We start from the raw sequence: 18,231 nt of genomic DNA, 5'->3' as shown, positions 1-18,231 counted from the left end.
ACATTGTGTAATCTCTACCTTTAATTTATGAGCAATACATGACTATGATGTGAAATTAATGCAATACAAGACTTAGAATGACAGTAGTGTCGTTAATTTTCTCCTAGTTTAGTTTGTGACCATCTGCCCAAACAATTTGGGACGCGAGCCCTGAAAGTCACACCTGAGAAAATTTGGGGGGGACGAAGTCCTTGAGCTCTTCAGTCAAAGTGAGGCATTGCAGTTTGCAGCACTATCCTCCTGCAACCTACGCATCCCTCAGAGCACATGAACTCAATGGATTCTAATGTAACGCTTTATCATATACAACATGGAATAGAGCTCTCAGAGCATGAATACTCTATTATTGCACTCATCATCACAGTTATTGTTAAAATCCGTAAATAAACTTACAACAATTGATCCTTGTCTGGTGTCTCCCCTCTCTGGTAGTCCCAGTCAGCTAGAACCAAAACAAACATGCACGCATCATCACAACCACGTTCCCACTCGTGCTGCCTGCTCAGGCTCTCTCATGATGGAAGGAAGGAGGGAACTCTCCTCAGCGAGCTGCCATCCGCATGGGCCAGTGACGTCACAGTGTTTCCTGGTCCCCGCCCTCGACCAATCGCGAGGCTCTCAGGGACGGGCCCCCGCCCCCCTCCTCGTGCTGGCGAGTGGAACAAACTGTGAGGAGAAAGCATGAGGCAAAAGACAAAAAGGTGATTTGATTGGGGGAATACAGACAGAGAAGCGATGAATAATGCCGAACACAATCCATTGATTTATTTTTTTTCCATTTTTAAAAACACAATTTTTCCACTGGAAAAGATGACCATTAATCTGTTCCAGGGTCAAACTGTCATCATCATCATAGAAGTAGAAGATAAGTCCACTTAGGTGTGTTTTTCACCACGTAGCTTTAACAAAGCAAATTCACGACAAACTTTTCAACTGTTTCTTTTCTGTCGGAAGACGAGGAATCCCTCCACCGCTCCACTCAAGCAACCCCGGTGTCGGTGGTCACCCCCAAGAACAAACACGCGACATACGTGGCACATGTTCCCGTCAGTCATCAGCAAACCTCCGTCGGTACTGACGAACCACCAACCAATGGGGTTCATGATCATTCGGATGACGGTTGAAAAACAGCTTCCGTCTGTGAATGTCCACCTCTCACACATAGTGTCAATACTAGTTTGAAGCTAAAGCACCACAAAAGAACCCACTTACAAATATGGCTACAGATTAGCACCAACACTTTTCCAGTCGCTTCAGAGAGAGTGGCTCCTATTATGACAGCAGTTTGAAAGATAGTGACCAGAGGCAATGGCTCCTATACAAATAGTTCGGGATCAGGCTTGCCAGCCCAGCAATCAAGCGTGGAAAAAGTGTGAAATCTTTTATCATGTAACCTTATTTCTGAAAACAAAAATGTCTGTGAGTGAGTCGTTATGGAATTTCCATTACTATAATTGACGTAATACTGTAGGCTGAAGGCAGATTGTCCATTCCAAGCAGACTACACAGAATCATGTTACAGCCATTCGGAAAAAATAAGCATACAGAACAGCATTCATGTTTTCATCATCATCATCATATATTAACAATTGAATGACATGTAGTGTAATCACATTTTTGTAGTTGTAATGTAGTCATATATTTAGTAATTTTCATGAATTAATATATTTCTTCCTTTTTAGCCACTCACTTTTCTGCAACGCCCTAGCACTGTTCTTGCCATACATCATCATAGTACTAAAAACGTATTGGGTCTGCAAAAAAAAAAAAAAAAGGGGTGTAAGGGGGAAAAACATGAAAAAATATCCAATGTGCCCTCCAAACTTTCACATGGAGCATTAGAAGTAAATGTTCAAGGATGAGTTTGCAGTATTAAACATGCTAGCGAGATTTGAATGTAGCTTCACTTCACTAATCCCACCATCCCTTGAGTCTCGTCCCAAAGCCACACCCCTCACTAATGTGCACAAGCACCATTCTGAAACAAGGCCATCCATACCAGTAATGGCAAGTGATTATGTTCGTGCATAGCCGTGATGCAGTAAATAGTCATGGAAAATGCCTATCCAGCATCAACAAAATAAACTAAGCTAGCATTAGCGCTGTAAACAAGATAGTGAAACCTGATGTTACGCTCCGCGTGGAGGCGGTAGTAGGAGAGGACCCAAAACGCAGGGAAGCCAAGGCAAGGGTAACTTAAAGGGAGTTTAATTAACAAAACAAATAAAAGGGCAAACAAGGCACTTGGAACAAATAAACGAAACAACAAGGACGAACAAAACGCGACGGGACAGAACTAAACTGGACTATGAAACAGGGACAGTGACAAATAACCTGAGTTGTGAGCTGTAAGCTGTGAGTATGAACGAGAGCAAAGAGTACCGGTGGCATAAAGAAAGGGCAAAGTAAGGGCAGTGATGTCCGGAAATAGGGTAATGCACCGACGCAGAACAGTCAGCGCCAGGCGTTTAAGTAGTGAATAATAAATGAGTAAACGAGTAACAGGTGCGGGGCAGGTGGCGCGTCTCTCCAGCGGCGAGGTGATCAAGGAGTCAACGAGTGACAGGTGCGTGGCTGGTGGGCGTGTCTCTCCAGCGAACGCGCTAGAAGGGAACGCCCCCACACCCGTTGAGCAAAACATAACCAAAAACATGACATGACGGAACGGACCATGACACCTAATAGTGTTACTGCAACATTTAACAGCTTGAAGTTTCATTATTTGGAAGATAAAATACATTATATTATTAAGAATAAGAAAGAGTCGATAAATTATCGTGTTGAGGAGAAATGTAGCTCATTCTTCTGAATCCTCTCAACAGCCTGAGGTCCCTCCGCTCTGCTTCTTTTTGCTCCTTTTTGTTGTTGGCAATTGAGGCATGGGGATATTCGATTGGAGTTCCAGCAAAGCTTCCGAAACGTTGAGTCAGCACAAGGCTACAGGCAGGTGCCCTCTGTGAGTGTGCCCATGAGTGCAAGGCAAAAGATGGCACCTTCTGTCTCTGATTGGTTGGGTATTCTGTTTGTTTTTTTTTGTTTTTTTTTTTTTGCAAATCAAATTAGAGACTCAAGAAGTTGCTAAGAAAATTCTGATTGTTTTCACAGATCATTTTACTAATGGACAACTGTCAGCTCATACTGACAGTGTTGACATTTTTTTTTAAATTGCCAACAGCCTTTAAGTGTGCTAGATTTTGACAGAAGAATGTCAGAGGCCTGTCATTAAGACATCTGGGACTTGTGAATTAGAATTCAATGGAAATGTCTCATTTACTGGCAAGATGTATCGTCTTTCTTTTATTGTCAACTCAACTTGGCCATATTGTACTGGGACAGAGAAAGGCGTGCAGTGTTGCCATGCTTTTTCTACCTCAAGTTTGGAATTATCTTCATTTCTTGTCCTGTGGTTAGTATCATGTTTCTCTTTGCTATTATTGGTACCATCCTGTGGAAGCTTTACGAAACAAACATAAAATTAAAACACACATTTGGAGTTAATCCTTTAGAGTAGGAGTGGGTAAACTATATCCCAGTTCAGTTGAGCCTAGGGCTCAAAGCATTTGAGCCGCCCTGCCATGTAATTCTAAGAAGAGACAAAAGCTCAGAAAAACTGTCATAAGAAGTCCCCTCCCTCCTCCAAAAAAATAAAATTGACCCACATTAAGGACTATTGATTTAGTATGGCTCTCAAAGAATTGAAAGCGTCTGATAAGAAAAAGTTTAGTGTTGGATGCATTATTTCATGCATGCCGTCTCATCCAATGTCATTCCAAGAAAAAATACAACTGCTAAGAAATTGGGTGGAAAAGGCAATTTTCCAGATGCTGTTTAAAATTCTCAGAAATTGTGTTCCACTCTTGGCCACAATTGTAGAGCAATAAGAACGTCGACATGATGAAAGCGATCTGCGGAACGGACCGAATGAGCAGCTCAAACCTTTGCACATCAACAGCTGCACCATATTTCTTCAGATGTCATTCTAAATGAGGACAGCTCGGACAGCGAGTTAACAGACGTTAAGATCAATATTTGACTTTGAATGATTGTTTGTGGGGCGGAACGGTGGCTGTCTGGTGAGCACGATGGCCTCACTGTGAGAGACAGCGTCGGGCCATCCTGAGTGGAGTTTGCATGTTCTCCCCGTGCTTGCGTGGGTTTCCTCCGGGTACTCCGGTTTCCTCCCACATTCCAAAAAAAACATGCATGGCAGGCCGATTGAACACTCTAAATTGCCCCTAGGTATGAGTGTGAGTGCGGATGGTTGTTCGTCTCTGTGTGCCCTGCAATTGGCTGGCAACCAGTTCAGGGTGTCCCCCGCCTACTGCCCGAAGATAGCTGGGATAGGCTCCAGCACCCCCCGCGACCCTAGTGAGGAGAAGCGGTACAGATAATGGATGGATGGATGATTGTTTGTTGCGATAAGGTGTGAAATGTATGCACGTGAAAAAATGTATCAAAAAGAAACGATGTCCTCTAAACCTCAGGGATTGATAAACTGCAGAACAAAATATATATCCTGGTACATTCTAGACCCTGAAAAAAAAGTGACAAAAAATAACTACACAAAGTTCCTGTCTCTTTTCTATTACGAGGTTAACGGGCACGCTGGACCCGATCCCAGCTGTCTTCAGGCAGTAAGTAAGTGGGATACACCCTAAATTGGTTGGCAATCGCCAAGCACACAAACACAAACAACCATCCACGCTCACAATCACATCATAGGACAATTTAGAGTGTTCAGTCAACCTACCATGCATGTCTTTGGAACGTGGGAGGAAACCGGAGTACCCGGATAAAACTCGCACAGGAACAGGGAGAACATGGAAACTCCATACAGGAAAGCCGGAGTCGAAATCGAACCCTGCAACTCTGAATTGTGAGGCGGACGTGCTAACTAGTCTTCCACCGTTCCGCCATCAACATATAATAAGTCTATTTCCTTTGAGAGCAAGTTGTGTTCTTGAGTTTTTCTCTGCCACAAGAGGGGCTAACACCGCAAGAAAAAAAAACACTCACCTATGTAAAGTGTCACTAGTCATCATATCTAATTAGCCCTTCTGCCTTTTCCTTACATGGCTGGAACATGTTGCGCCCAAGGCGTTTCACTCACTGTGAAAATATGGCTCTTCTGCACTAAAGAACATACAGGAGAATATTTCATCCTTTCTGGAGCCTGGCTGTAAATTAATATCTATATAGCAGAGGTATTCAATTAAAAGTCACGGAGGTCCACAACGAAAATTTCTTCCAATTAAAAGGTCCGAACCAAAGTCCAACTTCTCGAAATGTCTAGCCTATGTTCACATTTTTATATAATTTCAATATTAAGTCATTTTCAACAGAGCGCACTTATATACTAAATATTTAGGAAAGTTCCCATTAAACACCTTTGCCAGTCAAACAAATATAAGGCGTTTATTTCACATTCAAGAAAATGTGGCTCCAGGAATTTAAGGGTGCCACTGCCAGAAAAAAACTGTAAAATATCTCCAGCAGAAATATATCAAGCGCTAAGCATTGAGTTAACATCTCAGCTTTGACACCACTTTTTCTTTTGAATATTTTTTTAACTTGAAAAATGAGTTTGTGACTGCCCTGCCAGTGACTTAAATCTGGGTTGGAACGGAGTCAGGGCCATTGGGATTTGGTAGATTATTTCACACATCTGGGCTTAGTGTTTTCCTTTAAATAATGTTTGTGCAACCACATTTAAGCACTCCTTCACAACTTCCCCATCACTGAATGTTTTTTTTATGTTTCCCCAAAATCCATTATACTTTTAGTGAACATTCGTTTGCATGTCGTTGGGCTGTAAACAAAAATGTAAAAATCTGTTGTACTGCACTCAAAGTTCGATGTTTTTGCATGCGCTCACCTCAAACGTCAGCGGATAACTTTGCACAAAAGGGCGTGCTTTGTTTCGTAGTGGCGCTTCGTAATATTGCGACAGTTTCGGAGCATATGATGCACACTGGTTTTAAATTGGCAGCAGCCAGAAAGAAACTAAATTTCTCCGTCCATTCATTTAAAACAAGACGCATCGACCTCGCTAACTTTTTAGCAAGGCATACTGTCAGCAGCACTCTCTTCCGGTCTGCTGCGCAATTGGCAGTGGATCGTAAACAAAAGATTTGATTGGCTCAAATCAGTGACGCCTTTTCCGTATTAACTAGAATTGCAGCGTCAACGTTTGCGAATGCGCCCCGAAAAAAAATCATCATAGATTGGTCATGGGTCCGGTCCGAACCATCTGTCGGTCCGAATCCGGACCGCGGTCCGCCATTTGGTGATGAATAGGTGCTGTGCGAGGGAAATCGATACATCATTCGGATCAGAGGTGAGCTGCAGTCTATCCCAGCTGACTTTATCAGTCTGTCTTCCTGTTGCTGCCAATTCTCCTTTTCTTTTTCTACGACGTGGAGCAAATGGCTCAGCTTGTTCCACTGAAGAGTTGCCAAGGGAACGGCACAGTGGACATGAGTGGATGATTGATGGGTCCATCAATCCACCTATTCTCCTCCGATTATCCGAGGTCAGGTCATGGGGGCAGTAGCCTAAGTAGGGTAGCCCAGACTTCCCTCTCCCTAGCCATATCTCCCGCTCGCATTCCCAAGCCAGCTGGGAAAAATAGTCTCTCCAGTGCGTCCCAGGTCGTCTTCATGGCTTCCTCCCAGTGGGACATTCCTGGAACACCTCACAGGTAGGTATCCATGGAACATCCTGACAAGATGCCCAAGCCACCTCATCTGGCTCCTCCCGATACGGAGGAGCAGATTCTCAACTCTGAGCCCCTCACAGCCAGGACGTCCCGCGGAGGAAATTCATTTCAGGCATTTCAGATTTCGAGGAGCTGATTTTACTCCCATCCCCTTCACACTCGGCTGTGAAACGTTCCAGTGAGAGCCGAAGATTACAGCTTGAAGAAGCCACATCCTCTGCAAAAAGAGATGTAAAACAGACTACCAAACTGGACACCCTTAACACTTCGGCTACGCCTGGAGAGTCTGTCCATAAAAAGTGAACAGAATCTGTGACAAAGGGCACCCTTGGCGCAGTCCAACCCTCAATAGAACTGAATCCGATTTACTGCCGGATATGCAGACCAAACTCTGAAACCAGTGTAAGATAAGCTAAAGATCATAATAACTTCAAGTAACCTTATATAATCAGTTTGTGTATTTCTAATCATGTTTTTATACACTAATTGCATAAATGATTGCACACGCACACACTCCTACATTTTTGCTTCTGTTGTCTAATAAGTTTCTATTTCCTTGCTTTCATTGTAAGCCATGATGAGCTAGTTTCAGTTTCGTTATGACTCTGCTTCAAGCTCTAATAAAAGAGGAGGCGGCGGGGTGGAAGGCCAGAGGGTGCGCGGAGCTGAACTGAGCGAGTCGCCTGTCTGCTCCTGGCCTCTCTCCCGCTCGCGACCGGTAAAAACGAACAACCATGCCTAGTTCCTTCTGGCTTTCAGCCACCGTTAGCTCTCCCAATAGGCGTCAGGGCATTTAAAGATGACAACCAGTCATACAGTGATGGAACTGCCCATACAAGGGCATCTGATACCCCAAACTTGCGGAGCTCCAACCACAAGATCCGCCTGAGTACACGGTCGAACGTTTTCTCCAAGGCCATAAAGTACATGAAGACCGGTTGAGAAAACTTCCAATCACCCTCGGAGATCCCTGAGGTGGGTGTAAAGCTGGTCCAGTGTTCCACGGCCAGGAAGAAGACCACACTGCTCCTCCTAAATTTGTGATTCAACTTCCTGATGGACCCTCCTCACAGGCATTTCTGAATATACCTTACCAGGGAGGCTGAAGAGTGTGACCCCCCTATATTTGAAACACTATCCCCAGGCCCCCTTCTTAAAAGGGGGACCCGCCAGCCCAGTTTGCCAATGCAGTGGTAATGTCCCTGATGTCCTTGTGATGTTGCAGAACAATATCCGAAGCCTTCAGGAAGTCTGCTCAGATCTCATCCACCCGATGGCTTTGCCACCGAGGAGCTTTTTGCCCATATTAGTGACCTCAGTGGACCAGAATTTCTTTGAAACTATCCGGAAGTTATTCACAATGGCCTCGCCAAACTTCTCCCAAACCCGAGTTTTTGTCTCGGTGACCACCAAGGCTGCATTCCGCTTGGCCTGTCGGCACCCATAAGCTGCCCCCAGAGTCCCAAGGGCCAAAAAGGCCTGATTGGACTCCTTCTTCAGCTTGACGGCATCCCTCACCGCTGGTGTCAACCAACAGGTTCGGGGGTTGCCGCCATGACAGGCACCGACCACCTCTAGAGGACTGGTACCAGAGCCTAAACTGTGTGTGGAGGCGAGTCCGACTATATCTAGTCAGAGCCTCTCTCCTTCGTATACCAGCTCAGGTGCTTTCCCTGCAAGAGAGATGACATTCCACAGCTCTAGAGCCAGCTTCTGGACCTGGGGATTGGACCGCCTATGTCCCTGGCTTTGGGCCTGGTCACTGCACACTGGACCCCCTTATACCCTCCCATAGGTGTTAAGCCCATGGCAAGGAGGACCCACATTGTCCTTTCGGGCTGAGCCTGGCTGAGGCCCAATGCTGCAGGCCCTCCAGACGCTCACCTTCGAGCCCCACCTCCAGTGACAGATAGGTACAATTTTAATTGAGTTTGCGACAACAAATTATAGTGCTGCACTAAACCTGCCAATTACTGATCACTTTGTATTTTATTGATTAGGTTTTTGGGGGTAGTTTGAGATCTATGATTTATTTTGTTAATTATTAAGTGCCAGAAATCCATGGAAAAACATTGTACAGAGGTGCATTGACTTGTGATTGTTCCAACTTACGGGTTTTTTTAGTTAGGAATCGTTACTTTGTGTATTTTATTTTTGCTTTGTTTGGTAGGCCAAAATTTGTTTTTTGCTTGATTTTCAGATACGTAGCCATAAAACAAATGAAAAAAACAAACAAACAAAGGAACTCAAACAATGATGCACTTTATTACTTTTATTGAACAGGACAAGAATACTAAAACAAAAATGGAAAATGAAAACATGAACGGGGTACATGGAGTAGCCGAGTGGAAAAAGGCCATCTTCAGGCCACACCCCACTTAAAGGCACAGGTCAACACACAAAATACACTACTATGCCACTAAATGTGACTTTCAGCTGAATTACAGTTAAAAGAAAATGATTATTTACATTATCTTTCATTATGTTTTATCATGTTTTCATATTAACATCTTAAAGTGCTACTAATGACAGCTTAGTTTGATTCCAACTCTTGATTGCCCATAACTAATGAAGTCAATTGTGTTTTTCATCAGGGCGGGCTGGGGGACTGCCGGGCGGAGCTTGTCCGTACTGAGGATGGGAACAATGCAACTCTTTGGATGAGAGATCATCACAGATTATGAGAAGTTAGATGATGAGAAAAAATGGTGAGCCATTGTAAATTGGACAAATTTGGGCACCTAGAACAGTACATAACAGCTACTATAAATGTCTAATATGAACAGAGTATGCGTCGCAATAGTTGTAATAAAGAATGTTGATAATTCATATTAAGAGTGTTGACATGAGAATAGAGAGCTCGTGGAGATGGTAGAAGGATGAGCAGCGCCATCTAAAAACAGCCACTGATAAATCCAACCAGACCATGCGGTGAGAATCAGCATAGCTTAGGGCACGTTTGACCACAGCCCATTTCATCTGACAAATCCGGGTCAGATGAATTCAGAGAACATGACCTGGATTCGTCAGACGCGTTGTTGTCATTTGGAACAGCCTGAGCCCCAGACGCCCTTGCTCTTGTTACAGCGCCAGCTGTTGTAAAATGCACTATATAAATAAAGTTGTATAGTATTATATAGCATTGTACTGTATTGTATAGGATGTACTAACTTGCTAGCCAACACTTTTTTAGAGCTTTTATAAAGGGGGTAATCAGAGCCATCTTGCTGCCTCTTCCCAACTTCAGTCCATCTCACTTGAACATCATTTAGTCGCACCAGTTCAGAGAGCCTACTGTAACATATTTTGCCTGAACTCATGTTAAGGAATTTTCAGTTTACAAGAGGAAAGACAAGAGGAGCGTGCAAGACTGTAAGTTGAGGTGGGTGGGGGTGCGTACATACATTTGTACATAAGTGTGTGTATGTATATGTATATATATATATATATATATATGTGTATATATATATATATATATATATATATTAGGGCTGGGCGATAATTTGGGCAATTTTACCTCGATAACGATAAATGCACGCTAAATTCCCCCTGAGGACCAAAATCAAAATAAATGCAGGAAATGCATATTAACTGCTTTTTTTTAATTGACCAACTGGTACACATTACTTTCAATGACAAATAGAAGTACAAAAATCGTTTGAATAAACATTCAAAATAGCTTGCTTTGCATGACTTGAACAATATCACAAAGAACAGGAGAAAAAGGGTACCTCTCACAAAATCTTTTTATGTAAATATATTGTGCCGAGATGCTGTAATGCCATTTGCAAAGGCCTAGATTTGTGTAAAGGTATCTTGTAAACAATATAAATAATGCCATGTGCAAAGGCGCTAGTAGCCTGTAAACGAAATGCTAAATAAAATGAAAAAAATGTCATTGGAATGCCAATGCCAAATAAACGCGTGTGCTTCATCAGGAAAATGTGCCGTCTCGAGTACTCCGGTGCGCGGTCGCCACTTGACGTCCATGTAACGCACATTCAGGCTCAAACAGGGATCCATGTTGCGACTCGACCACAAGTCGGATGTGGATGGAAAATGCTTGACATGTCTCCGCTCCCGTCCCGATGTTGTCCATATCGGGAAGTGCTGTTTGCGGCAAATATTTTCGTACCTCTTGTCGGCTACGTTCATGAGGCGTTTCGATCCTGTGCGGGCCACTGTAGCTCGAGGAACTCTATCTTTAGCTATGTGCTAGGCTATCGCGTCCACCACTGAGACGTTCTCTCGTATGGTGTCGCGTCCGTTAATGGGCTGTTGTCACTTGTCGAACCTTGCTTCTCACTTTGAACTTTTAGCACAAGCTCCAAGTCAACAGCATGGTTGTGTTGTGGGTGGTGAAAAAGAAAAGGTTGGACGCGCTGTTTTGGGTGCTTACGACGCACTTTGTAGTTCATGTTCTTTTGCTCAAACATCGTCTTTATGGAACCCAAAACATTTACAAACGACAGATGTCGAATTTCTTTTCGGGACAAGCGCGACAGGAACAATTTCAACTAACGTTACTTCGTCTGCAGCCGTGTCAGCCGCTTCAGGATTTGAATCGCCAGCTACGAACGCGTCTTCTGTTTACATTCTTCTACAGCGCATGAGTCACGTGACTGCATGCGCTGAAGCCGTCTTAAAGAGGCATGAACATCGCCGCAGACAGAAAAGACTTCTTCAATGTCGGTAAATTCGGTGTCTAAAAAAAAAAAAAAAAAAGAAGTCTTTTCTGTCTGAGCGCACATGCATGAAATGTACATAAATACACGAAAAATAGTTGTGGTGGTATTTTGGGGGGGGCTAGAACGGATCAATAGCATTTGGAATCATTTCACCTGAGAAAACTAAATTAATATGATAAAACTGATTAATTTAAGGGCGGCGCGGTGGCCGACTGGTTAGCACAATGGCCTCACAGTGAGAGACAGCATCGCTCGTGGGTTCAATCCTGGCTCCGGCCATCCTTTGTGGAGTTTGCATGTTCTCCCTGTGCCTGCGTGGGTTTCCTCCCACATTCCAAAAACATGCATGGCAGGCCGATTGAACACTCGAAATTGCCCCTAGGTATGAGTGTGAGTGCGGATGGTTGTTCGTCTCTGTGTGCCCTGCAATTGGCTGGCAACCAGTTCAGGGTGTCCCCCGCCTACTGCCTGAAGATAGCTAGGATAGGCTCCAGCACCCCCCGTGACCCTAGTGAGGAGAAGCGGTATTGAAAATGGATGGATGGATGATTAATTTAAGTCATAGGTTTGGTCAAACAAAAAATTAAAGTAAGATAGACAAGGTTTTATTCTCTGTTACCATGGTGGAGAAATAGTACAATTTTCATATAATAGTGTATATTTTTGAACATGTTCTATTGATTTGATTGAAAACCAACCACCATCTGCAGTACCCGGCACCATTAGGCCCTGACCCATTGAATTTTAGTTTTGTTGTTTATCTGTGCAGACTGGGTGGGACAGGCATAAAGCATATTTTTTATGGTCTTTACAAATCCAGACAAGTAGCAAAAGACATGACAGAGTGAAAAATAACCCCAAATTGATAATAAATCATAGTGGTTTCTCCCATTGGTAACTTTGCCATTGGAATGCGAAATGGAAATTACAAAAACACGGTAAAAGTGGCATCTAACCATTTTCTCCCCATATGGAAGCGCCAGTGTAAACTTGTATGAATATGCGTTGGTTGATATGGAGTTAGGGCTGGGCGATATGAAAATCAATATCACGATAAATTGAGCAATTTTACCTCGGTGGCGATAAATGCACTGTAAATTCCGACCGCCCCCATGGACCAAAATCAAAAGAAATACGGGAAATGCATATTAACTGCTTTTTTTTCTATTGGCCAACTGGTACACATTACTTTCAATGAAAAATATAAGTACAAAAAGCATTTGTATAAACATTCCAAATAGCTAGCTTTGCATGACTTGAACAATGTCACAAAGAACAGGGAAAAAATGGTTACCTTTTTCTGTAAATGGCTTGCTCCAGAGCTGCTGTAATGCCATGTGCAAAGGCCTAGATTTGTGGAAAGGTCTCTTGTAAACAATATAAATAATGTTGTCCATATTGGGAAGTACAGCTTGCGAAAAATATTTTCGTACCTATTGTCGGCTACTTTTATGAGGCGTTTAAATCACGTGCGCTCCACTGTAACTAGATGAGCTCTATCTTTAGCTATGTGCGAGGCTATCGTGTTTACTTCTTAGACGTGCAAACATTTTCTTTATGTAACCCAAAATATTTCCAAACGCCAGATATCAAATTTCTTTTCGACACAAGCGCAACAGGAACAACTTCAACTTACGTTACTTCGTCTTCAGCCGTGTAGCCACTTCTTGATTTGAATCGCCAGCCGCGACCGCCGTGGCAGTTTTCTTTCTTGTTCAGGTGGGTGGAGTCACGTGACCACCCGTGCTGTAGCCGTCTTAAAGGGGCATGAACAATGCCGCAGACAGAAAATATTTTTTTTTAAAAACACAGAATTTACAGACATGGGCAAAATGATGTCAGTTATTGTAATACATTTCGGTAACTGCAAAGTTTCGGTTTATATATGGAGTTACAAGTTTCATGGCCCGCCGTTGATGAAGAGTGTTGAGAAGGACCGTCCTATCTATTTTGAGTCCACTGACAAATTTCCTTCCACCCAAATACATGTCACTAGAATTTGGAACTGGATCGTGTTCATCGCTTTGCTTAGCAGTAACGACTAGCCTTTATTTATCTGGCTATCCCACTGGTACATCCTGTTTCCCAACAGGAATAAAAAGGCAGAGGGGATATGGTCCAGCGAGGAGACGGACGAGTCCCTCAGGGAAGTGAGGCAAACAGGAATGCAGACATGGAATCAGCAAAGCAAGCAGGCCCGCCGCAAGGCTCATAAACTCATGGGAGTGGAAAGGTTATGCTAATGCTATGCAAAGGCCCTCTGCTCCCCCACTTTTGACTTTTTGCACCATAGTAAACACCCATTGAATATACAGGAGGAATAGGAACAGTCCTAAGAATACTTATTGAAACATGAAAAATGAATGGGTTTGTATAACCAGTGGGGAACAAATACAATCACATGCAGGTAAATTCAATCTCAGCCAGACATAATGGATGACGAAACAGTGATCAATAAGTCGACATTGGGGACAATGTGACACACTGCTGCGAGGCAGATAAGAACCTGAGAAAATCGGATTTGTTCCAGTGCTGCGCACAACGAGATAACGGCGAGGCTGTTGGAAACTGCCATCACAAAAATAAAAAAAAAGGAGAGATGTTCTCTGTGGGGTAAGGTGTGAAGACTTGGTGCCGTGTAAAGTTAAAGTAAAAGCGACAAAAACACCCCCCCGGTCAGAATCGTGCATCAATGTGGATTTGAGGCATTTTAAAGTAAAAGCAAAAAGACTACTTTTCATTTAGGCATTACCTCCACTAAGCGTGAAAGTGCAAAGGCGAGAGCTGTTGTTTCAATTGCAGTTTGTTGGTTTGTTATCTCACTTAAACGCAAACGAGGCAAGATATGCTCGTGCGTTTGTACACAACACTTGTTTTTCAATCTCCCACAAACCAACACGTGACATCCACCATTTACTGCATGTTATTTCGCTAACTAGATATGCCTACAACCCAAAACTGCATCTTCTCTTTGGATTGTTTACTTGCATGGCTACCTTTGATTGTCCTGTTGTTGGCGGGAAGTGCAAGCATGTCATAGTCAGAAAAACTGACGCACCAGGAGGACCAAAGAAAATTGGGAAAGTTCGACTTGACGGCCAACCTGTAGACTTGGGCTTGAGCAGGCATGACAGCTTTAGAGTAGGTCATTGTCAAGGTGTGGAAAAGCCCCACAACGACCTGCTGGGATATATTGCAAGCAGTGGAGTGCTTTAAACGGTGATATGCAGCTCAAACATGAAGTTATGAGTAGGCACAGGAAAGATATGAGACCAATTAGCATTCATTTACCAGGTCGCAGTACAGTCAGACCCCGCACATGCACGGTTCGGCAGTCATGAACTCACCCTTACGCAGACTTTTTGGGGAACCGACCCAGCTGAATCCATAGAAGTCCCCACCTATTTGCGATGGGAAAAAATAATATATATGACGAGGGACATGACAAGAAAATTTACATTTTTTCTTCTTCTTTTTTTTAAGGACATGCAAGAGGAAAGAAAAGCATTTTCTGACACCAAGCTGGCAATGCACGGCTATCTTATCCCGGTGAATGTTCTCCCAGGTATGTATGGATGGATATTAAAAAAAAATAAAACAAACACTCAGCCTCGAAACAGTTGAAAAACATGAATCAAAATCAGAATGCCCTTTATTGTCATATAACTCTTTGTGAGAGTAGCTTTTTTTAACCACAACAAAAGAAACTCAATTACTGCATTTTCCTCCTTTGCATGTCAATTTCATGCCATATTTAGTGTAATCCTAATCCAAATTTCACACAAGAAAACCTCTCCTTGCATGCAGATATACTTTATGTCCACTTGGTGGTGCCAGAGGGGATTGAACCTCATTTGAGGCTTCAACACATTGAGTCAAACCAATTACATGGAAATGCATCAATGCTTCCAGGAGCTACATTTCACCATCACTACAAAACACACCTGAGCGACGTGATCACACGAAAATCACCTCATGAAAAATTGTCCTTTCCCTAATATATCATTTTTTCATTTTATTTTTGTGGCAAAATACTGTTTATAGTATGTATATATGTATACTTTGGGAGAACGGCTGTCACAATGGTTGGTTTGGTAACACATTCCGTCTCTAATTGATTAGACAGCTTTGTCATACCATGACAGGTTTTTGAATAATCGAAACATTAAATGAGAGCCCTTGAGAGGATTGATTTTTTTTTTCCAAATAATCATTTTATTATGCTACAGTTAGGGGATACAAACGGTTTTAACACATTATTAACACAAATTGTTGTTGTTTTTGTTCTGTCCCATAATTCAAATTAAATTTTTAAGATTGAAGGCTGAAGTTAGTATTTAGGGGAAGGATTTAAGTTAGGGTTTAAAGTCAGGAATTCGGGTTAGGTTAGGTTAGTGAACCACACATTTCAGACAAAGTCAGCTAGGATAGTGTAATGTTCGGGTAAATAACTGTGAATGGATCGAAGTATTCCACATACTGTAGGGAAATGAAAACTGTACCAAAATACACATCTGACAACAAACATTACATTAAATGCAAACAAATTATACATAAACGATAAATATAACTGAACTATACTCAACAAATGTTCTGTACAGTGCTGGATTTAAAAAAAATTAAGGCAGTCTACCACTATGCACAGTGTGAAGAGTTGCAAATTCTGCTTTTTTTTTTTTGCTTGCTACTTGAGCAACCGCATGTACAACACTTTGAGAAGCACTGCTTTACAAGATCAACTACAGATGAGTAAAGACTGAAGAAAAACAAACAAATTAGACCATGAGATATACCTGGACGAGACACAAATGAAAGGAACCAATCGGAGGGGGCGCGAGTGGAAGAGGACAGCCCACTGTGGGAGATACTGGGAGATGGGCAGATGTAAGAGGCTTTAGGACAGAGGGGAGGCACAAACATAAAACCCAAATTCTAAAGTCTAAACCAAAATGGGTTATCTGGTGTCATGTCACACCTCGAACAAAATGAAGCATCTGGGGAAACCATGTGGAGTTTTTTTTTTTCCTTTAAAATGGTGGTCGTGACTCGCACTTGAGTAATAACAGGCTCTTTTGAACACTGTAAAAAGCACTCCTGTTTGGTAGCTTTGTGATCCCATTGCCAGGCTGCCGTCAGGTCTTTACGCCCCACAAACGAAACGTTGTAATAAGTCATTCAATTTGATTATAGTGACTAACTTCTTACACCAGAAGGGCAGAAATTATGCCAGTTCTGTAATGTCGCAAAAATCACAATTTCTTGTTGTTGAAAAGCTTAGGGAGCCACACTGTTCAGTCACTTTGGGAGCATTGTTAGCAGCATCATTATATGTGCGTGGTGAAAGAGGTGTCCAATTGACAGGTCAGTGTGCTCTAGGATAAAAAAAAAAAAAAAAAATCTGCCTCAGGGGGTGGAGCTACATGGTCGCCACGGGTCATTCTTTGGCCACCCCAGTGGGTAACAACTTGGGGATATTTTTGATAGTTGAGATTTTTCTGCCTTTTTCACATGGATGCAGGTTTCTTAGACCCCTTGGTACTATAAGGTAATATATTTATATTAAATGCATATTTAAAGAACAAATACATAATTGATCTGAACACAAACATTAAAATAATCTGTTTTATGTAGAGAACATTTGATTCTTACAGTCAATATCATTCAAAAAGCGTTTGTTTCATACCGTAGCAAGGAAACGACATGGCTCAGAAGTCATTATTTAATATACCATCCACATTCGTGCTTTCAATAAACACAGACACATACACTAGCCTTACATATACACTCATACAAAGGGGGCAAAGCTAAGTAAAAAAGTTAGAATTGTAATTGTGAAGAATTTTCTTGACATCGTTCTTTTTAGATGTGATGATTTCGGTGAATTTATCGCAGCATTCAAAACTGTGTCGGCCATCAGTGACGATTATTCTGGCTGGCTGTTAGTTTGTAAATCAGCGCATGAATTAAAAATAAACTATGAACTACTTCACTACACAAAGGCAACGCTTGGGCAAAAAAGGGTATTATCTAGTATATTAATCAGGAAAATGTTGCTTTTTACTTTAACTTGTTCTTAACTAGATAAGACGAAATTGATAATTAAATAATTCACTCAATGGCACGTAAATTCATTTTCTGACCTTCGTAGTTATGTTTTATGGCGAGACCATTTGACTGGCTGCGTCATGACAGTGAGATGGAGTTACCATGCATGCAATTGGTCTGTATGGACAGTAGGTTTAATAATTTTTTACACTTTGGAAGAAAATTATGAACTCTCGTCAAAATTGTCACCTCACCTTGAATGGAGCGAGAGGGGGCGGGGGGGACACACAAGGGAACCGTCCACCGGGACAAGACAGACGCCCGTTCCCAGCGATGGTGTGGGGATCTACGTTATTTTTTATAGCGCACATAGTTGTCTATTCTTATCGCTCCTGAGATTGGCTCTCTTTGCTTCACTCGTCCCTAAATAGTCGCACACCGTTTCACGCAACACTCATAAGGATGTGTCCAAATTCAAGGCGCGTCCGCCAAAGGCCGCGTTTAAGGTCACTTCCGGTTAAATTTGACACGTTTTTTTTTCTTCCAAGCATTCTAGGAATACAATTCACAGGCTGGGTTCTTCGACACCTTCAAAGGCTCCTCCTCAAGTAGCTTCCGTGGATCGCTTAAACGGTGGCGACTACTCAAACCACGTGCGGTCGAGTCGCCCCAGAAGTGACGTCATACGTTCTCGGAGGCCATTTCATTGTTTCTGTAGAGAAATTTACAACGACGTTCGCGTCTTGAAGTTTTTAAAGTGTCACAGGCAAAATTTAGTTT

General features: G+C 42.5%; 1 protein-coding gene across 1 annotated transcript; it reads right to left on the bottom strand.

Moving 5' to 3' along the window:
• Positions 1-393: 393 nt before the first annotated feature.
• On the bottom strand, positions 394-18,099 carry LOC148344243 (uncharacterized). The gene is made up of 5 exons (XM_088295268.1): positions 17,706-18,099; positions 14,754-14,807; positions 14,510-14,586; positions 13,043-13,162; positions 394-666 (listed from the first exon to the last, which is right to left on the bottom strand). The coding sequence occupies exons 1-5, from the start codon at positions 17,820-17,822 to the stop codon at positions 513-515; spliced, it is 522 nt and encodes a 173-aa protein (XP_088151394.1). The 5' UTR covers positions 17,823-18,099; the 3' UTR covers positions 394-512.
• Between the last annotated feature and the right edge of the window lie 132 nt (positions 18,100-18,231).

Source organism: Idiotropiscis lumnitzeri, chromosome 1, assembly GCF_059441095.1.
Source record: "Idiotropiscis lumnitzeri isolate Australia: NSW breed Sydney's pygmy pipehorse chromosome 1, RoL_Ilum_1.0, whole genome shotgun sequence".
In the NCBI taxonomy this organism is placed as follows: Eukaryota; Metazoa; Chordata; class Actinopteri; order Syngnathiformes; family Syngnathidae; genus Idiotropiscis; species Idiotropiscis lumnitzeri.
This window is presented reverse-complemented; position numbering and strand designations above follow the sequence as displayed.